General features: G+C 38.1%; 1 protein-coding gene across 1 annotated transcript in view; it reads right to left on the bottom strand.

The window, feature by feature from the left end:
* Positions 1–21900, bottom strand: part of snx25 (sorting nexin 25) — an 80439-nt gene that overhangs the window by 33574 nt on the left and 24965 nt on the right. The window contains exons 5-8 of the mRNA XM_081382459.1: positions 16262–16448; positions 6710–6780; positions 3094–3284; positions 1711–1842 (exon numbers count right to left, since the gene is read on the bottom strand). Of these exons, the coding sequence (XP_081238585.1) occupies positions 1711–1842; positions 3094–3284; positions 6710–6780; positions 16262–16448 (581 nt within the window). The remainder of the gene's footprint in view (positions 1–1710; positions 1843–3093; positions 3285–6709; positions 6781–16261; positions 16449–21900) is intronic.

The following is a 21900-nucleotide window of genomic DNA, read 5'->3' as shown; positions in this document are numbered from 1 at the left end:
GAAGTGTGTGTCCGTCCCTGTGCTGAAGTGTGTGTCCGACCCTGTGCTGAAGTGTGTCCGACCCTTTGCTGAAGTGTGTGTCTGACCCTGTGCTGAAGTGTGTGTCTGACCCTGTGCTGAAGTGTGTGTCCGACCCTGTGCTGAAGTGTGTGTCCGTCCCTGTGCTGAAGTGTGTCCGACCCTGTGCTGAAGAGTGTGTCCGACCCTGTGCTGAAGAGTGTGCCCGACCCTGTGCTGAAGTGTGTGTCCGACCCTGTGCTGAAGTGTGTGTCCGTCCCTGTGCTGAAGTGTGTGTCCGACCCTGTGCTGAAGTGTGTCTGACCCTGTGCTGAAGTGTGTCCGACCCTGTGCTGAAGTGTGTGTCTGACCCTGTGCTGAAGTGTGTGTCTGACCCTGTGCTGAAGTGTGTCTGACCCTGTGCTGAAGTGTGTCCGACCCTGTGCTGAAGTGTGTGTCTGACCCTGTGCTGAAGTGTGTCCGACCCTGTGCTGAAGTGTGTCTGACCTTGTGCTGAAGTGTGTGTCTGACCCTGTGCTGAAGTGTGTCCGACCCTGTGCTGAAGTGTGTCTGACCTTGTGCTGAAGTGTGTGTCTGACCCTGTGCTGAAGTGTGTGTCTGACCCTGTGCTGAAGTGTGTCCGACCCTGTGCTGAAGTGTGTGTGTGACCCTGTGCTGAAGTGTGTGTCTGACCCTGTGCTGAAGTGTGTGTCTGACCCTGTGCTGAAGTATGTCTGACCCTGTGCTGAAGTGTGTCCGACCCTGTGCTGAAGTGTGTCTGACCTTGTGCTGAAGTGTGTGTCTGACCCTGTGCTGAAGTGTGTGTCTGACCCTGTGCTGAAGTGTGTGTCTGACCCTGTGCTGAAGTGTGTCCGACCCTGTGCTGAAGTGTGTGTCTGACTTTGTGCTGAAGTGTGTGTCTGACACTGTGCTGAAGTGTGTCCGACCCTGTGCTGAAGTGTGTCTGACCTTGTGCTGAAGTGTGTGTCTGACCCTGTGCTGAAGTGTGTCCGACCCTGTGCTGAAGTGTGTGTCTGACCCTGTGCTGAAGTGTGTGTCCGACCCTGTGCTGAAGTGTGTCTGACCCTGTGCTGAAGTGTGTCTGACCTTGTGCTGAAGTGGGTGTCTGACCCTGTGCTGAAGTGTGTGTCCGACCCTGTGCTGAAGTGTGTGTCTGACCCTGTGCTGAAGTGTGTGTCTGACCCTGTGCTGAAGTGTGTGTCTGACCCTGTGCTGAAGTGTGTGTCTGACCCTGTGCTGAAGTGTGTCTGACCCTGTGCTCAAGTGTGTCTGACCCTGTGCTGAAGTGTGTGTCTGACCCTGTGCTGAAGTGTGTCTGACCCTGTGCTGAAGTGTGTCTGACCCTGTGCTGAAGTGTGTCTGACCTTGTGCTGAAGTGTGTGTCCGACCCTGTGCTGAAGTGTGTGTCTGACCCTGTGCTGAAGTGTGTGTCTGACCCTGTGCTGAAGTGTGTGTCTGACCCTGTGCTGAAGTGTGTGTCTGACCCTGTGCTGAAGTGTGTGTCTGACCCTGTGCTGAAGTGTGTCTGACCCTGTGCTGAAGTGTGTCTGACCCTGTGCTGAAGTGTGTCTGACCCTGTGCTGAAGTGTGTGTCCGACCCTGTGCTGAAGTGTGTGTCTGACCCTGTGCTGAAGTGTGTGTCTGACCCTGTGCTGAAGTGTGTCTGACCCTGTGCTGAAGTGTGTGTCTGACCTTGTTTGCGCTCCTCAGCGTCTCCACGAGCTCCCAGAAGCTGATCAGAGCCCTCTTCTCTACTCGCTCCATATAGACACGGAAATGCTCCCGGTACACAGAGTTCGACATTATCTCCTCGAACTGAAGGATCTGTGAGAGAACGAGAAACAAATCAAGCATTATTAAAAACACTTGAGCTCACTAGAAAACATTAGACTGCAGCGGTTCATCTCTAGTTTCACCAGCAACACACACACACTTAAAAGGGTTTCTACACTTTGGGGTATTGAGTATTTTATATTTTAGGGCCACTTCTTTCTTTCTGAAGCTAAGAATGTTTTTCTGTTATACATTTAATGTAGTTTATGTGTCTATGTGGTGTTTTTAATCTGCTTTAAGACAAACCATGTGTAAGTTCATAAGTCGACACCATTGCTGAGTATTTCCTCCTTAAAACTGCAGTGAACCAAAGACAGTCTCAAAAACACGCTTTGAAATCGCTGGTGTTTCTGACGTCACAAACTACCTTGTAACCAATCAGATCAACGTGTGATCGTCAACCAGTGGATCTCTGAGCTGAGTGAGTGAGTGGAGGCGGGGCTCATTTGCATATTCATAGAACAGCGCATACTAAATGAGGCAAGGGTGCCGAGTTACATTCAAGATACATCAAATGTCTGTAGAGGAGAGCTTCCAGGACTCAAAATGTTAGCTTGAGGTGCTCTTTGGATGGGATAATCATAATATAGAACAAAAGGAAACTCCAAGGCACTCTCTTTAAGAAAGATTAAAAAGCCTTTATTTTATGGCTTGGTCATCGTAAACCTTTAAAAACTCAGACGCGTTTCGGCATACAAGCCTTCGTCAGGGAGTCAACAATTTCACAGGAGGACATCTAGTGGTCTTTCTATAATCCTACAACTTTGAACCTACCTCTGCCATATGGAGGTTTTTGATTGGTTGTGTGAAGACTTATAAGAAGGTCTCTTGTTTTGTGAAATTGTTGACTCCCTGACGAAGGCTTGTATGCCGAAACGCGTCGGAGTTTTTAAAGGTTTACGATGACCAAGCCATAAAATAAAGGCTTTTTAATCTTTCTTAAAGAGAGTGCCTTGGAGTTTCCTTTTGTTCTATATTACATTCAAGATATTTTAAGGCATGAAGAGTTTTTTTCAAGGAAAAAACTTTTAAATATGTAATTTTGGTGATCAAAGATGAGTTTTAAGGGATGAAATAATTGACTACAGGGGGACTTTAAACGAAGCCCTGACACACACACTCACATTTACAATGGCTGCATAAATGTAATCATGGCAACTAAAGGATGAAGGAAATGATTCAATGACTTTGGATCTCATATGGACTATTAAAGCAGGGTGCGAGTGTGAGCCGGTCCTGTACCCGTTGGCTCTGGGGACCGTCCACTTCGTCCGGGGCCCCGTCCTCCTGCTGCTCGTAGTTCGGGCCCCCGAGGAGCCGGATCCGCTTCTCACACTGCTTCTTGGCCACTGTCAGCTGATTAATGTAGCGCTTCATGTTTCTGGCACGTAACAAGTCGGCCTTCAGCGCGGCGGCTTCTTTACCTTTACTGTCTGTGTGTGGGGGGGGGTAGAGAGAGAGGGAGAGAGAGAATTCAGGCATGCAATCGTACGTGACGATCTTTATTCGGCTCTGATGACTGGAGCAGATTATGATGATAAGCACCAGGACCGGTTTCATTTCCTTCTGCTTCATGTCGCTTACACACAGAGATCAAGCAAGAGCATAAACAAGCCACAAACATCGCTGAACTGGTTTACACTGGCCTGAAAAAATCTAAAACTTGAAATAAACAACACTGAAAATAAATCTATCAAACTAAATGTAAAGCAGAACAGTATTGTGTTTACGTGCATGGAAAACTAGGAAGGAAACTTGAAAAAAAGCAAACAATTACCAAATAATTGATTTGAAATACTCTAAAATAATGTTAATTTATTAATTAAAACGTTTAAACATTCAAAAACTAGAATTGAAAACTCTAAAACTGCTAATTAAGGCTAAATCAGTTTTTATTATTAAAAAATATTATTAATTTTAATGGCAAAAAAGATCCAGACACTAGAAGAGTGAAGAAAACTAAAAGTTAATACATTTAAATTTTATCTTAATTCTTTTTCTTTATTTTTCCTTAGTTAAACATAATGGAACATCCCATAAAATTGTAGGAAAAAAAATGTAAATTTAAAAAGATAAATTTTAATGGCAAAAAAATGCGCACAAAAAAGGCTCACACTAGAAGAATGAAGAAGAGGAAGAAAACTTAATGTGAGATCAAATTTTAAAAAAAGTAAACAAAATAAAATAAATAAATAAAATAATTTCCTTATTAAACATGACTAAACATCCCATAACATTATGGGGGGGGGGGGACATTCATAAACTTTAAAATGGCTTAATATAGGCCAAATCAATCTATATAAATACATTTTAATAAATATATATATTAATTTAATGTTTATTGCTAAAAACAAAATAATGAAATTATTTACACAAATCGGTTTTTCAAAATATTCTGACATTTTCCAAAATGTGAAAACAGGGTTAAAAACTTGCAAACCCCATTTGCCAAATGCTTTCCTACATAAAAAAAAAAAAAAAAATAATAATAATAATAATAATAATAATAATAATAATGAATAAATAAATAAATAAATAAATAAATAAATAAATAAATAAATAAAGTAACTGGACATTCATTACATGAGATGTTTTAAAAGCAGTGGAAAGTGCATTAGTTGCAAAATATATTAGCCACATTTATTTTACAGTTTTACAATAATTAACTAATACAGTATTAACTACAATAATGAACAATAGAAGTGTGCCACAAAACTACCCAATACAAACATGCAGCTTATTAGTTTCTTACAGTGTAGACGCAAGCTGTTGACTCTCCGTGTCTCTGTGACGTGTGTGTGTGTGTGTGTGTGTGTGTGTGTGTGTGTGTGTGTCTGGGAATATGAGCAATAATCTCAGCACGCTTCGTCTGACGCTGTAACCAGCGCGATGATTTATAGATCCGCCATCATTACTGGGCAGCGGGAGACGGAAAACATCAGCGCTGATAAACGGACTCCCCGCTAGCGCTGAATAACACCGCCGCTTCCCACCGCATGAATACCAGGAGCTTTAATTAATCCACGGCACGATTAATGAACTTAATCTCCAATCACAGCTGTATAGCAGTGAGTTTTAGCTCGTTTAGTCAAAGAAAACCTCCACGATTATATCCAGATATGGTTTATTAGCTGTGTATGATGTATCTGTGAAGCTGAGGACATATTTATCCCTCTGAGCTCTTGTTCTGATTGGCTGTTCAATGCGACCTCTGAGAATTAAAATCCTAAAGGATCTTTTCTATAAACAGCATAAAAATAGTTGTTTCTTTTAGCAATAAGATGGCACAAATGTCACACATACATATATATATATATGTAAATGCAATATTTAGCTCCTTTTGTGTGTAACAAAAAAAACATTAATATAAAAAAATTATTAATAAAACAAAAAATTATTAATAATACAACTTTTTCCTGAGTAAAGAAATTGAAGATTGCATAAAATTGTAAGAGAAAAAATATTTTAAAAAAAAAGAAAAATTTAATAAAAAATTAAAACAAATAAATAAATCTTTTGAAAACACAATTGAAGATTCCATAAAATTTTAAAAAACAATGTAATAAAATAAAAAAATAGAAGAATAAAAAAATATTTTCCTTAGCAAGCACAATTGAATATTCCAAAATATTGTAAACAATAAAAATAAAATAAACGGAACAAAAAAAAAAAAAAAACGAAAATTAAAAATTAAAAACTAAACAAATAAATAAATAAATAAACAAACAAATAAAAGATAATTATAATAAAACAATCAATCAATCAAAATTATGGAAATGTAAGTTTATCGATACAAATAAACATCAAGTGGCAAATTAGCTCGCACCTAAAGAGACAAATCTGCAATCCGGCTGCCCTTTTTTTTCATTACAAAAAAAAAAAAAATTAAATATTGAATTTGATCTCCTGAGATAGACAAACAAACTTTCACAAGGTTTAGCGCGACCTTTCACTGACCCTTTACTAGAAACAGACTCTTAAAGTGACTTATTTTACACTCTTTTGATACAAAGTTTGAGAATGAATCATTCAGTAATTTCTGTAGGCATCAGCTGATGTGTTTCACGGGTAAATGTCATCGCCGTCTGGATCCAGATCGACTCGCATCGGTTTCAGAGCAATTACCCGTCGGCCAATCACAGAGCTGCATCACAGCTCACGAAACACCAGAGCAAAGACACTGGGTTATCGCATGGCTTTATTACATCTCTGATTTAGACCCTGCCTTGACTGACGGCACATTTTATTCTCTTAGATGCTCTCCTGAGCATTAGACTCATTAAGGGAAGATCAGATCATTAAGTGAAATTAGAGAACGAAGCGAACCCTTTAAAGTTCATCATTAGATTCAAATGTAGAAACACGAGAAATGTGACCCTGGACCACAAAACCAGTCACATGGGTCATTTTTTTTATTTATTGAGATTTATACATCATCTGATAGCTGAATAAATAAGCTTTCCATTGATGTATGGTTTGTTATGATAGGACAACTCAATATTTGAACTATTGTAAATCTGGAATCTGAGGCAAAAAAAATTGAAACATTGAGAAAATCTCCTGTAAAGTTGTTCATTTATGTTGGCGATTGTGCAGCATTCACTCACAGAAATACATGTTTTATATATTTACGGTAGGAAATTTAATAAATATCTTCATGGAACATGATCTTTACTTAATATCCTAATGATTTTTGACATAAAAGAAAAATGGATAATTTTGACCCGTACAATGTATTGTTGTCTATTGCCACAGATAAACCCGTGCGACTCGAGACTGGTGACGTGATCCAGGGTCACACATGAATCCCTAAATAAGGAGTGATATGATTGGCTGATGTGTTTGAAGGTCATCTTACCTTTCTGTCTCTTCAGTTGTGGGATACTGCTGATTGTGGTCGCCTGAATGATCTCCACAACTATCTGATACCTGCCGTAACACAAAACCAGAGCAAAGTGACTCTCTTCAGTGTGTAATGTTGCAGTTTGATCATGATAAATCTCTGCAAAGTCACACAGTTCTTCTCTTTATCAGTGTCAGTGTTTCTGAACTCCTGAAACGCCTCCATTGTAGTCTTGAGTTTCTTCCGGGAACGAACACGTCACAATATTCCTCATTATAATAATTCATGCGCAGAATAAAGGGGCGGGGCCTGGTTGAGTTAGTTAGTAGTGTGTTAAACTGCCGGTTATGGGAAGGGGCGGGACATTTCCCAAACACACTCGAAGCGCTCGACCAATCACAACACACTGATCCAGCCGACCAATCAGAGCACAGTGTGCTTTTCAGAAGGAGGGGCTTCATAGAGACAGGAACTAAGCAGAGCGTTAAAAAAAAAAAAAAAAAAAAAAGTGTGATCAATAGTAAGTATTAACCATAAGTAATGAGCAATAGTGATGCTTGACTGGTTAAACTGGTGAACTAAAACTGGAATTTGTCGTTTTGACTTTTACATGATGGTCGCCATAAAACGACATCATAAACTTATTATACAAACAATTATGCAAGATGATTATATTCATGCATATTTAGATTTTTTGTGAAATTACATGCATATATTCAGTGTTACTGATACTAAAACTAATAAAAGTTGGTTTTGGTCATTGAAAATAAACTGAAATAAAATAATATAATATATAAATATAAGATGAAAAACTTGACAACTAATTGATATGAATAAGTTTGTTTACATACTATAATAACTAAAACTTAAAAGTTGAAGCTATAAAGATATAACAAAAGCACATAACAAAATGACTAAAGCAAACTTAAATCAAAGTGAAATATAAACATATAAAATATGATCAAATACTATAATATTATTATATCAATAACACTGAAATATCACTGCATTTATCAGCTCCTAATCTAGTTAAAAGCTTTTACAGTCGAGTAACAAACATGGTAAAAGGATTAACAAAAAAGCCTCAAATTACATAACAACAAATCAAATATGAAGAATATTCAGAATATGCAGAATAAAACTTCCACTAAACAACAACATCTCAGCCATTGAAGTTTCATTGAGCAATATATTCACTATATTTCAAGTGAATATTACAATATATTCACTATATTTCAAGTGAATATTACAATATACTCACAATATATTTCAAGAACAATATATTCACACTAAATTAATGAATGGAAAATTAGCGAACTTTTTATTTTATTACAAACACTTATCAAAAGCATTAAGGGCCCTATTTTAACGATCGAAGCACATGGTGTAAAGCGCAGGGCACAAGTTCACTTAGGGCGTGTCTGAATCCACTTTTGATAGTTTAACGATGGGACAAATGGTCGGCGCTCCCGGCGCATGGTCTAAAAGGGTTGTCCCTATTCTCGTAATGAGTAATGGGTGTGTTTTGGGATTTACGTGCGTTAAACCTATCAGAGTCTCATCTCCCATTCCCTTTAAATGCCGGTTGCGCTCGCGCCATGGCGGATTCGCTATTTACATGACGGGGTTTGATAGTGGAAAGACCGAACGCGTCTCCAGAGCGCAAATGGATCCGCTCGTGAGGTAAAAGAGCGCAAGCAGAACATCTACTGGACAAGTCGGATTCACCATATCTTTATGTACACAATAATAATTTTTTACATTGTAATCCTTTCATTTTAAATACTTGGCATGTTTGTGTGCTGCTGTGCGTCCCTGTGTGTAATAAGTGTAACTCGTTGTGGACCCGCCTTATAGAGCTGGTAAGCCCCGCCCCTTCCGTAAAACCCCACTGGACCTCTAAGTTGAAAAATCGTCAATGCAAGTGAATGGGAGAAAATAATTATTTTCTGGTCCCGTTTGAATTTTGCCATGAATGTGAACATATGTTGTCTGTGAATTTTTTATATAACTTTTCGTGTAAAGAATGCTACAATTTAGCGGGTAGAAGTTTGATACGGTTAGACTTTGTGTGAGAGCACTTTGTGGACTACAACTCTTCGCTGCTTTCGACGCGTTTGAAACGTCACCAGCACTCGCACACACACACTAGCTCACGGATCCCGCTAAACATGGCTGTGTCTTTGGTGCACTTCACCGCCTTCTTTCAGGGAGAGGACAAAATCGTTGAGGTTGGCGAAAACCACGGGTAAGTCAACTTTATGGGGTGACGTCACATAGGCGACATGTAGTCTTTCTCGTTATGTCTTTTCCACAACTGCTAGCCGAAGAATCATACCATATACTGTCAAACTCGTAACATGAAAAATTATATAAAAAATTCACAGACAACATGAGTTCACATTCATGGCACAATTCAAACGGGACCAGAAAATAATTATTTTCTCCCATTCACTTGCATTGACGATTTTTCAACCTAGAGGTCCAGTGTGGTCAGCAGAAGGGGCGGGACTTACCAGCTCTATAGGCGCACATTACTAACACGCTCTTTAAATAACAAAAAAAAAAGACCAGGGTTCAGTCGGTCAACGGCTCAGTCTATTTCAGTTCCTCAAAATAACAATGCGCCATAACACACACTCGTTCTCAGACCAGCAGCCCATGGGCGCAAATGCATTTGCTATTTAAACAACGTGGTGCAGGACGTGAAAATGATAACTGCGTCAGGCTGAAACTAGCAAAACACACTTGCGTCGCGCCTGGCGCTGCATTGTGCTGGGTATAAGATAGCGCCCTGAACCTTAAAGTCCCCCTGCAGTCAATAAACTCATCTTTGATAATAAAAATGACATATTTAAACTTTTACCTGTAAGAAATTATTTCTTCATGCCTTAAAATATCTTGAATGTAGCTCGACACCCTTGCTAAACAACATGAAAGGCAACTGCGTCACCCAGCAACATCCTCATTACCTCACGTTCTGTTCCTGGTGTGAAATGAGATGCTCCAGTTATAGATGCTGAACAAAACATGCTTTCTGCCTTTCAGCTTTCACACAAAGACTGCGTAACCCTGTGAGCCCATTTACAAAAACACCCTCTTCGGCTGATAAGATGCTCAATTTTAGACCTCATGTCCTACATGTCAATGCAACTAAAAATAAAACCCCAAGAGGCTTATAGTCATCATTTAAACAAAGGTCTCAGATAAACTGTGGAGTCGACAGACTAACAGCTTCTGGCTGACAGTAGTACAGATATCATATGTTTCAATAATAATAATAATAGGAGTTATTCATAAACATTCTCACAAGCAGATTAAGATATTAAGGGTCAAGTTTCTCATTTAAATAATTAATACGCAGAATAAAGGGGCGGGGCCTGGTTGTAGTGTGTTGAAACTGGCGGTTATCAAACATTATAAAAAAATTATGTAAGATGATAATATTCATGCATATTTAGGTTTTTGTGAATTACATGCATTTATTCAGTGTTGTTTGTTCAAAGTTGTTTATGGTCATTGAAATTAAGCTGAAATAAAATAATATATAAATATAAGATGGGAAAAACTTGACAACTAATTGATATAAATAAGTTTGTTTACATACTAAAATGAAGCTATAAAGAAATAACAAAAGCACACAACAAAATTACTAAAACAAACTAGTGAAAACTGAACTGATTATTCAAAATATTAACAAATACTATGATATTATATCAATAACGCTGAAATAACAGTGCATTTATCAGCTCCTAATCTAGTTATAAGCTTTTATGGCTGAGTAACATGATAAACGGATTAACAAAACAGCCTTTTGTGTCCCTCATTAACATAATGACTTTGACAAGAGAAGTATTGTCAACCCTGTTATTTCTGAAAGCATAGTTATATCCCAATATAGCATTAGCTAAACCTTAGTATGTTTTAATCATTAGCTGAGCTTGAATAAAGACTTATAACAGTGAGGATTTGTGCAAACTTTAATTAATTAAACACAGTTTAATGGGTTTCTCCTCCAAGCCTCGCTAGGCTTCAGACTTCTTTAAAAACCACCACAATCAAACCCTGACATGTAGAAACATGTCCAACACACATCAAGAAAACTATGATCACAATGCTTTTATTTCCGTTCCCACCTGTCGCTTCCCGATCCATCATCGTCCTCTACACCTGTGGATCAATACAAGTTTCTCCGAGCCTTTAAATGCCAGATAACTCATCCAGAGCGGAACAAACCTCCGATGACAAACGACTTCTCCGATACGACAACAGTCGCCAGCGCCGACTTCCAGTTCACCTATTTAAAGAGTGATTTGTCTGAGGTGAAGGGAACAGAAATTGCTTTCCAACAGGACTATTTTTATACTGAAGTAAATTGGTTTGGAAGTGGCGAAATGGCCAAAATCCAGACAGCTTTAGTGAGTCACCCGATAACTCTGACTGGAGATTTCAGAAAACATCATATTAAAGAGCAAAGTCTTGATTTTGTTGCTACTAGAACAGGTTTTTCTGCGTGAATGTTGATTATTCTCCTCATATTCTCCATTATTGCGGCTCCTCTCTTCCCAGTCTGTCAGTAACGCTCTGGACTGTGTTTTCTGAAAGCATCGTTAGCCAACTGTAGCTAAAGCAAACTTCTTCGTTAATCTGATAGGTGAAGCTAAGGGAAATCATAAACAAATCTGGGACTCCATAAATAAGCTAACTGGGAAATGGCATAATACAACAATGCAGTTGGTGATTAAAGATAAAGGATCCCTGGTTAAAGAGGCAAATGAAACGGCTACTCTCCTCAACTCTTATTTTGTGAATTCTGTTAAGATGACAGTATACACAAATCTAACTGAACTTCCCAGTCCTTTACCAATTGATATCTCTCAACCTGTTCTATCCTTGTTGAATGTTTCTGAATTAAAAGTTAACACAATTCTGAACTCTCTTAAAAATTCGAAATCAAAAGATATATTTGGATTAGATGCTCTCTTCCTTAAACGGCATGCAGGTTCATTTACTGAACCAATAACTAAGATAATTAATGCCTCTTTTAGGGAAGAGAAGTTTCCAAAGGACTGGAAAACAGCCATCGTTGTTCCAGTTCACAAATCAGGAGATCCGACTGATGTGAGCAATTATAGACCGATTAGCATTTTACCCGTCATCTCAAAAATTGCAGAGAAATGTGTTGCTGAACAACTGACCATACATCTAAATAGTAGCCCTTATACACTGCACCCAATGCAATTTGGTTTTCGAACTTACCATTCCACTGAGACCGCAAACTGTTTCCTTTTAGAAAACATCAAGCTAAAATTGAATAAAGGAGGTGTTGTCGGAGCTATATTTCTAGATTTAAGTAAGGCATTTGATACAGTGAACCATCAAATACTGATTTGTAAACTTGCAAATTTTAATTTCTCCGATAATGTGATGAAGTGGATGAAGTCCTATCTTGAGGGCAGAGTTCAGTGTGTAAGGGTGGGTAGTGAAACATCATCTTTCCTGAGTAATGAAATGGGTGTGCCTCAGGGATCCATCCTGGGCCCTCTCCTGTTCAGCCTATATATAAATGATTTACCATCGATCTGCACAGGGTGTGAAGTGCAAATGTATGCAGATGATACTGTGATATATGTCCATGCAAGAACCAAAGAACAAGCAGCTTCTAAACTCAGTGCAGCAATGATTAATGTAAACAAATGGCTAAATGATTCACACCTGTTTCTCAATGTTAAGAAGACTGTTTGCATGTTTTTTACAAAAACACACTCTGCAACCGACTATGATCCGAAAGTATATGTGTCTGGAGAGGTCCTCCAAGTAGTCTCTCAAGTTAAACATCTAGGCATTATCCTTGACTCCACCCTGTCCTTCAAAAAACAAGTGAAGAAAGTAATGCAAGTAACTAAATACAATTTGGCCAACTTTAGGTTTATAAGAAACTGCCTAACAACCACAACAGCAAAATTATATATGAATGCAATGATCATCCCCCACTTAACATATTGTATGACAAGTTGGACTCAAGCAAGAAGTACAACACTGAAGCCTATTCTTTCTTTGTATAAGCAGACTCACAAAGTGTTATATAGAAAACCCAAAACCTACCACCACTGTAATATTTTGGGAAAGTATGAAATTCTTAGTTGGGAAAATTTAATGAAATACAGTGACATCTGTCTGGTGTTTAAGATTTTAAATGGTAAAGCTCCCCCACCACTTGATACTTTTATTAAGCAGAAAAATGTTACCAACAGAACTACAAGATCAGCTCTAAGAGGAGATTGTGTAATCCCTTTTAGGTCTAGCTCCTTCAGCCAATCATGTTTTTCTGTAAGAGCTTCTCAATTATGGAACACCATACCAATTGAAATAAGAATAGGTAACAACTATTATACCTTTACACAAAGTCTTAAGGCCTGGCTTTTGAAAAGTCAAACATGTGAACATTTTTAAATAAAAAGTGCATTGCACATTTCATTTGTAATATTACTATTTAACCTGCTGCTAATATCTCCCAAGTTCTCTGCCCGTTGCCAGGCAATTGTACTGATGTTTTAATGTTTCTGGATGTTTCGTGTGGTTTTATGTTGTGAGAATTGTTCTGTTTTATTTGTTGTTTTATCGTGTCTTGAGGTACTTTTTGTTTACTGTATATTTTATAATTTTAAAGGTTTCTGAACATCTTGCCGAAGGACTGCAGTTGAAAATTAGCCAGTAGGCTAATACTGGCACATTTACAGTAATGTTGATCAATGTGCGCTGTCCTTATAAATAAATAAAATACAAAATACAAACTATGTTCGCAAGTTCCGTCGATATAAGCGTAGTTCAACGAGTCTGTGTTTCCCGAAACCATCGTTCCACCAAACATTCGCAAACCGCATCACAGAGTTGTGTGTTTGGAGCGACAGATCTCCTGTGGTTAGAAGAAGAGTGTCTTGTTTTCATGACATGTGGACTCAATAAATCCTGATCTGGAGCAAAATAAGCATTCAGTATAATCTGTATCTTATTTCGTATTTTAGTTTGTCAAGAGATTTAAAGCGTTGTTTCTGAAGAGTGTGAACGAGCTCTAGTGTAAGAACGAGCCTATGATTGAATCTGGAAATAAAGCAAAATAAATGAGAAAACGTCCTCAGATGTCATGTCCGTAATTTATAGCAAAACATCTAGTGTTAATTCAATATCAAACAACAGATTCATTAAAAGTTCCACCATCTGCGTGACGTCATTAACCAACGTAGTTGAACGACAGATTTGCGACAATACGGTTTCAGGAAACAGTCGTGACTAGATAGTTAATTTCATCACCGATGCATCGTACTATAGCAGTGAAGCAGCGAGTTACGACGTTATACGGGAAACACACCCTTGTTTAGTTCCTGTCTCTATGAAGCCCCTCCTTCTAAAAAGCACACTGAAGAGCGTTTTTGAAGCCCAAAGTGGGCGGAGCCGGCCGTCGCCATCTTGGCAGCGTCACTCCCGAATAAATATAAATGTGCAGCGAGGCGGATTAGCTGAGGTGATGTGACGCTAACAGACAAACGGCTAGTAGTGACATCAGCGGCAATCCACCTGTCACTCAAGTGGCCACGCCCTTAATTATGCGCAACTTTAACGGCGCTGATCCACTTGTCCGTGCGACACTTCTGTCGCGCCGCGCTTCACTATATTCCTATGGGTGACGTCAAGCGACTTTGTCGCGCCCGCAAAGCATTCCGGGAAGGCGGCGCTTCATTTGAAAAAATGCTGCGCGTCAAAAAGCTGGCCGATGCCCATCTTTATGCAAATGAATTCCGTCAGACGCGACGCGTCTGTCCAATAGAAGTAGAGCATATGGAGACGGAGGGAAGTCTCTCGCAGGTCCTCTGTTCTGATACGCTACATTTCCCGCTCGGTCAAAACCACGCCCACAGGCGGTAAACGCCCATCAACGTACCAATGTGGGGAGGTGTCGCGACACCACGCGACAGTCGTGTCGGACAAGTGGATCAGCGCCGTAAGGCTTAATATAATTTAAACGGAAGAGTTATAAAAATATTCACCCCCCTCACAGTCGTCATGAAGGGCAAAATTAGCTTTATAGACCAAAACCACTTTTTGTACCAGACTGTAAACATGTTTTATTCTGCTGTAAAGTTGGGCATTTTAACATGGGGGTTTATGGGATTGACTCTCTTCTGCAGCCGGCCTCTAGTGGCCAGTGGATGAACTGCAGTTTAAGTCTCTTCAGTGTTGAATCAAGTGAGAGACCGGAAGGTTGCCGCCTGGTTTTAACACACTACTAACTAACTCAACCAGGCCCCGCCCCGCCCCGCCCCTTTATTCTGCGTATTAATTATTTAAATGAGGAATATTGTGACGTGTTCGTTCCCAGAAGTAAGCATCCCTAATGCCAAGTATGAGCAATAATAGGGCATTTCAGAATGTTTGTAAACAATAGGCACCAAGATACTTCCGGGTGGCAGAACGTGAGCGGCTTCTACTGACTAACTGAAGAGATCCAGTCGGCTACTGCAACAGTTACAAAGTTAAAAACATTGTTGTTGATCAAAGTTGAAACGATGATGAAAACGTGTTGTGTTTGGGGTTGCGCTGCCAGATATACAGCAAAAAGTGCAACTCTACTTCTTGTATTCTCAAAACATTCCATCTACAAAATCATAGCAGAGCATAATTATCTTCAGCCGGGGAAATTCGAGACTAATATTAGTAAACTTGTCTCTTTTGAAGATCAGACTCATTATTGCCAGTCACTGCCTGAAGTAAAAGAGGGCTGCCAACTCTCACGCATTGATCGTGAGATTCACGCAATTGTCACTTTTTCACAAGCTCTCACGCCACACATCCATTTTCTCACGCTCAGAAAAATCGCGAAGCAAAGAGGACACGGAGACCGACAGACAAGACAGAGAAGGTTACTTATGATTTAAAAAAAATCCTTAGCTCTCAGATTCTGTCGATTTTATTACGAAATTCAAACAATAAATACCATTTTGGCGCTTGTAAATGTGTCGTGACCGATCCTTAGCAGCACGTGAACCGATCATCTATAGCTAATAGTAAATAATCATGAATGAACAATGTTGAAAGATACAGCAGGCTACAACTTACCAAAACGTATATTCCTCATACATAATAGACCAATCAGTGTTTTTCAACCACGCAAAAAGGTCAATATAACATCTGGAGAACAATTATGTCACATAACATTTACCTCAGGAAAGCTATTTAATGACCATGATATATAGCAAGTTATTTTGGCTAGAAAATAGAGCTATAGAGAGTATTTTGCTAATTATGTGTAGGCCTACCATATTACATATTTATTATATTTTTTACATCTTTAAATATAGTTGTTATTATGATAAAAAACGCATTATATTTAATTACATTTTTTTTTTATTAAATTTTTACTGCCGACGGTGGGTCTCCCTTCCAAGCAATTTACAGGCGTTGCCATAGGAACGCTTCGGCTTTTGCCACCCGGAAGAACGTCTATTACTGTTGTGACGTCATGGTGAATTGTCGTATAGAAAACAGTGAAAGCAGAGTGATGTTTGGTACCTGAGCTGTTTGAGGAACTGTATGTCGGAGCTGCTGCTGATGAGTTTGATGAACTCCTCGTAGGACGGCGCGTACGTGTACGCTTTCTTATGATGCTCGTTCACCTGCTCTCGGTGCTCTAACTGAGCTAGCAGCATGCGGTTAATGTAGTCCGGATCGCTCAACACGTCCACCAGCGGCTTCAGCACTGCAGAGACAAACAGAGAGAGAGAAAGAAGTAGTGTTGAGCCGGCAGCTGTTTTAAAGGGGTAGCTCACCCAATAATGAAAATTAGCTCATAATTTACTCACCCTGAACTCATCCTAGGTGTATATGACATTCTTCTTTCAGACGAATACAATCAAGAGTTATATTATAAAACGTCCTGCCTCTTCCCAGCTTTATAATCACAGTGAATGGGTTTTTGTTTTTGGAAGTCCATCAAAGTGCATCTATTCATGATTAAAGTGTGGATAGATGGATAGATGCACTTTTAATGATGGATATATGCACTTTTATGATGGATAGATGCACTTTTATGATGGATAGATGCACTTTTATGACGGATAGATGCTCTTTTATGATGGATAGATGCACTTATGATGGATAGATGCACTTTTATGATGGATAGATGCACTTTTATGATGATAGATGCACTTTTATGATGGATAGATGCACTTATGATGGATAGATGCACTTTTATGATGGATAGATGCACTTTTATGATGATAGATGCACTTTTATGATGGATAGATGCACTTTTATGATGGATAGATGCACTTTTATGACGGATAGATGCTCTTTTATGATGATAGATGCACTTTTATGATGATAGATGCACTTTTATGATGGATAGATGCACTTATGATGGATATATGCACTTTTATGATGGATAGATGCACTTATGATGGATATATGCACTTTTATGATGGATAGATGCACTTTTATGACGGATAGATGCTCTTTTATGACGGATAGATGCACTTTTATGATGATAGATGCACTTTTATGATGATAGATGCACTTTTATGATGGATAGATGCACTTATGATGGATAGATGCTCTTTTATGATGGATAGATGCTCTTTTATGATGGATATATGCACTTTTATGATGGATAGATGCACTTTTATGACGGATAGATGCTCTTTTATGATGGATAGATGCACTTATGATGGAAAGATGCACTTTTATGATGGATAGATGCACTTTTATGACGGATAGATGCTCTTTTATGACGGATAGATGCACTTTTATGATGATAGATGCACTTTTATGATGATAGATGCACTTTTATGATGGATATATGCACTTATGATGGATAGATGCTCTTTTATGATGGATAGATGCTCTTTTATGATGGATATATGCACTTTTATGATGGATAGATGCACTTTTATGACGGATAGATGCTCTTTTATGATGGATAGATGCACTTATGATGGATATATGCACTTTTATGACGGATAGATGCACTTTTATGACGGATAGATGCTCTTTTATGACGGATAGATGCACTTTTATGATGATAGATGCACTTTTATGATGATAGATGCACTTTTATGATGGATAGATGCACTTATGATGGATAGATGCTCTTTTATGATGGATAGATGCTCTTTTATGATGGATAGATGCACTTTAATGATGGGTAGATGCACTTTTATGATGGATAGATGCTCTTTTATGATGGATAAATGCACTTTTATCATGAATAGATGCACTTTTATGATGGATAGATGCACTTTTATGATGGACAGATGCACTTTAATGATGAATAGATGCATTTTGATGAATAGATGCACTTTTATGACAGATAAATGCACTTTTATGATGGATAGATGCACTTTTATGATGGATAGATGCACTTTTATGATGGATAGATGCTCTTTTATGATGGATAAATGCACTTTTATCATGAATAGATGCACTTTGATGATGAATAGATGCATTTTGATGATGAATAGATGCACTTTGATGATGGATAGATGCACTTTGATGATGAATAGATGCACTTTTATGATGGACAGATGCACTTTTATGATGGACAGATGCACTTTGATGATGAATAGATGCATTTTGATGATGAATAGATGCACTTTGATGATGGATAGATGCACTTTGATGATGAATAGATGCACTTATGATGACAGATGCACTTTTATGATGGACAGATGCACTTTTATGATGGACAGATGCACTTTGATGATGGATAGATGCATTTTGATGATGAATAGATGCACTTTGATGATGAATAGATGCACTTTTATGATGGATAGATGCATTTTGATGATGGACAGATGCACTTTGACGAAGGATAGATGCACTTTGATGATGAATAGATGCACTTTGATGATGGATAGATGCACTTTGATGATGGATAGATGCATTTTGATGATGAATAGATGCACTTTTATGATGGATAGATGCATTTTGATGATGGACAGATGCACTTTTATGATGGACAGATGCACTTTGATGATGAATAGATGCACTTTTATGATGGACAGATGCACTTTTATGATGGACAGATGCACTTTGATGATGGATAGATGCATTTTGATGATGAATAGATGCACTTTTATGATGGACAGATGCACTTTGATGATGGATAGATGCACTTTGATGATGGATAGATGCACTTTTATGATGGACAGATGCACTTTTATGATGGACAGATGCACTTTGATGATGGATAGATGCACTTTTATGATGGATAGATGCACTTTTATGATGGATAGATGTACTTTTATGATGGATAGATGCACTTTTATGATGGACAGATGCACTTTTATGATAGATAGATGCACTTTGATGGACTTCCAAAAACAAAAACCCATTCACTGTCATTATAAAGCTAGGAAGAGCCAGGACATTTTTTAATATAACTCTTGATTGTTTTCGTCTGAAAGAATAATGTCATATACACCTAGGATGAGTTCAGGGTGAGTAAATCATGGACTAATTTTCATCTTTGGGTGAACTATCCCTTTAAGGCACTGAAGGCTATTCCAGCATAATTATATTGCCTTTCGCAATCCACAGACGACAAGCTGCTCATAATTGAATTTCAAGTGGTTAACTACAGTTAAGCAAAACACTTGTGAAAAGGTTGCTAGTGCTACACAAGAAGTCGCTAATAAAAAGTAGCATAAACATTTTTTTATATTTAATATTGTTCATTTTTTCAATCAAAACATTTTACAAAATCTCAATCAGGGTGGCAGCGTTATGTGAACATTCACATTTACACAAAATCAAACCACTAAAAAAATAACAATTTAAATAAACTTCATTACATTTTACATAGAGTAGAAAAGTTAACACAATTTCCAGATAAAAAAAAAGATTTGAAATAAAGAAAAATATTTTTTTAATCATTTTGATTTGTGAAAATGCAGTCATCTGCATATAACTGTTATTTTAGTTTTTATTATTGTTTTATTAAAATTTGATTAGCTTTTATATTTATATTTTTAGTTTCCATGTTAATTTTAGTTTAACTTTTAGTCATTTTGTTTGTGCTTTTTTCATTTTATTCATTTTTTTTAATATCAGTTTTAGCTTAAATTGGTTTTCTTTTTTACTTTTAGTGCTTCAACTTAATATTATTTTAGTTTAATGCCAAGGCAACATTTACATTTTTTTCTTTAGTTTAAGTTTTTCCAACTAATATTAATTTAATATTTTTTTATTTCAGCTTTATTTCAATTAACAGAAATGTTTTAGTTTATGTTTTAATAGTTTTAGTTAACGCACAGACACTCAAATGAATCAGTGAATCATTTGAACTGTCCGAAAAAATGATTCATTGAAAGCAATGATACTTCTCAACTCTATATACAAGACAGCATGCATTTGATTATGTGAAAACAGTGAAAAATCTTATTTATATATTGCTTATATGTTGCTTAAGACCCACCTTTCATTTTGATTTGAGTTTTGATACTGTGACATTCTCTACTGTGTTTTTTTATTTTTATTTATTTGTTTGTGTATCCTGACATTGTTAAGCACTTTGATCAAGTGTGGTTGTAATTAAATGTGCTATACAAATAAATCTGAACTTGAATTTGAATTAATTTGATTAAAATTGATTATTTTACCCAATGCAGTATTTGCTTAAAGCATTGCTTGGCAACATGTCAAAATCTACCGGAGTCAATCCTCCCATGCATTTCACTAATGTGACAGATATGAAGTTTCTGCCAATGAAAAGCTTCACATCAGTCTTTTATCAAGGTTTCCTTTCAGTGCCTTTAGAAGTTTTGGAACAGAGCTAATGATAATGTCCTCCGTCTCGCCAGTCTGAGAACGCAGATGTGAACACTTCCCCCAGTATAACCACAGGAAAACAGGCTGAGTGAATCTAGCAGCTGCATCCTGAAGCAGCGGCGCAGAAACTGGTATTTTTAAAGACACTAATCTTAAAAAGTTGTCATGAAACGGAAGTTGCGCTCGTCTTTTCTTCCCTATTGATTTGAGACTTACTGTATATCCGAGTGAAACGGCTTCTTAAACAAGAACAAATGCAGGGCGGCGCTTGATTTTGTCCGTGGAAGGTTGTACAGATCAGAGACAAACAAGCTTCACCGCTTTAAGCATGAAACTGCTGGTAAAGGAAATCACTCAATCATAATTTTATGGCCCTATTATGTATTTATTAGAGTCTATTAGAGTCTCCTACAACAGGTTTACACGCATCTAAGGTCAAAAACACTTTAATGTCCTCATAATATCCAGTGCAGTGTCAGCTCTTTTCTCTCAGTGTCTGAAACGCTTCTAAGCCCCGCCTCTCTGAGAGCTGCTCTGCTCTGATTAGTCAGAAAGCAAACGCTCATTATCATATCTGAATCTCAGCTCTTGATCTCAGTGATGCGAACAGTAACGATGGCGTGGGTTTTACCGTATCAATCTCAGAAAACAGCGTCTTCTCCACATGAACAACACGAACCAAACTCTTCCAGTCTCAGATACACTACAGTGTTTGAGGGCGGAGCTAAGAGACGCTGTCAGCCAATCAAGACCACAGGCTGGCATTATGCTAATTAGTTACAAACCTATGTAAGAAGTGAGACTGGAATTACTCACGACTCGCTTCAGTTCAGAATTGCTTCTTTCTTTTGGGACACATTTACCTTTTACATTCTCGCATGAAAGGAAATTTTTAAAAAAGCAACGTAATAAGGGCAACTTTAATATCCCGCAGTAATCCATCATGTCTCAGTCATCAGCCTCAATCTCTCTCCAGAAGCCGGTCTGTCCGTCTGTCTCCAATAATAGATGTAATTAGTAATTTCATGGCAAATCAAAGGCAATTACAATCACACATCTGGTGCTCATAGAAAAGATCCTGGAATCAATTTTGTGATTTGTAAAAAGTAATGTTTCATGAGTTCTTACACAAGGGCAGCATTGAACGAACACATCTGACAATCAGCTCGAGTCCAATTCAATTGTGCGGTCGAGACACTGAAGCCCGAGCCAGAAACAAGACTTTCCTCAAATCTAATTCTCAAGCTATGATACGGTCAGTGAATGAAAGCTTTTGTTCTGTGAGAGGAGGATTTATCATGAGCACCACATCTCATTCTGATCCATGAAAGCAAATCATTTCTACTCGTCAAAGTCTTGCACTGCTTTCAGCCGTGTTATAGAAA

The sequence above is a fragment of the Scardinius erythrophthalmus genome (assembly GCF_964197995.2).
Source record: "Scardinius erythrophthalmus genome assembly, chromosome: 13".
In the NCBI taxonomy this organism is placed as follows: domain Eukaryota; kingdom Metazoa; phylum Chordata; class Actinopteri; order Cypriniformes; family Leuciscidae; genus Scardinius; species Scardinius erythrophthalmus.
This window is presented reverse-complemented; position numbering and strand designations above follow the sequence as displayed.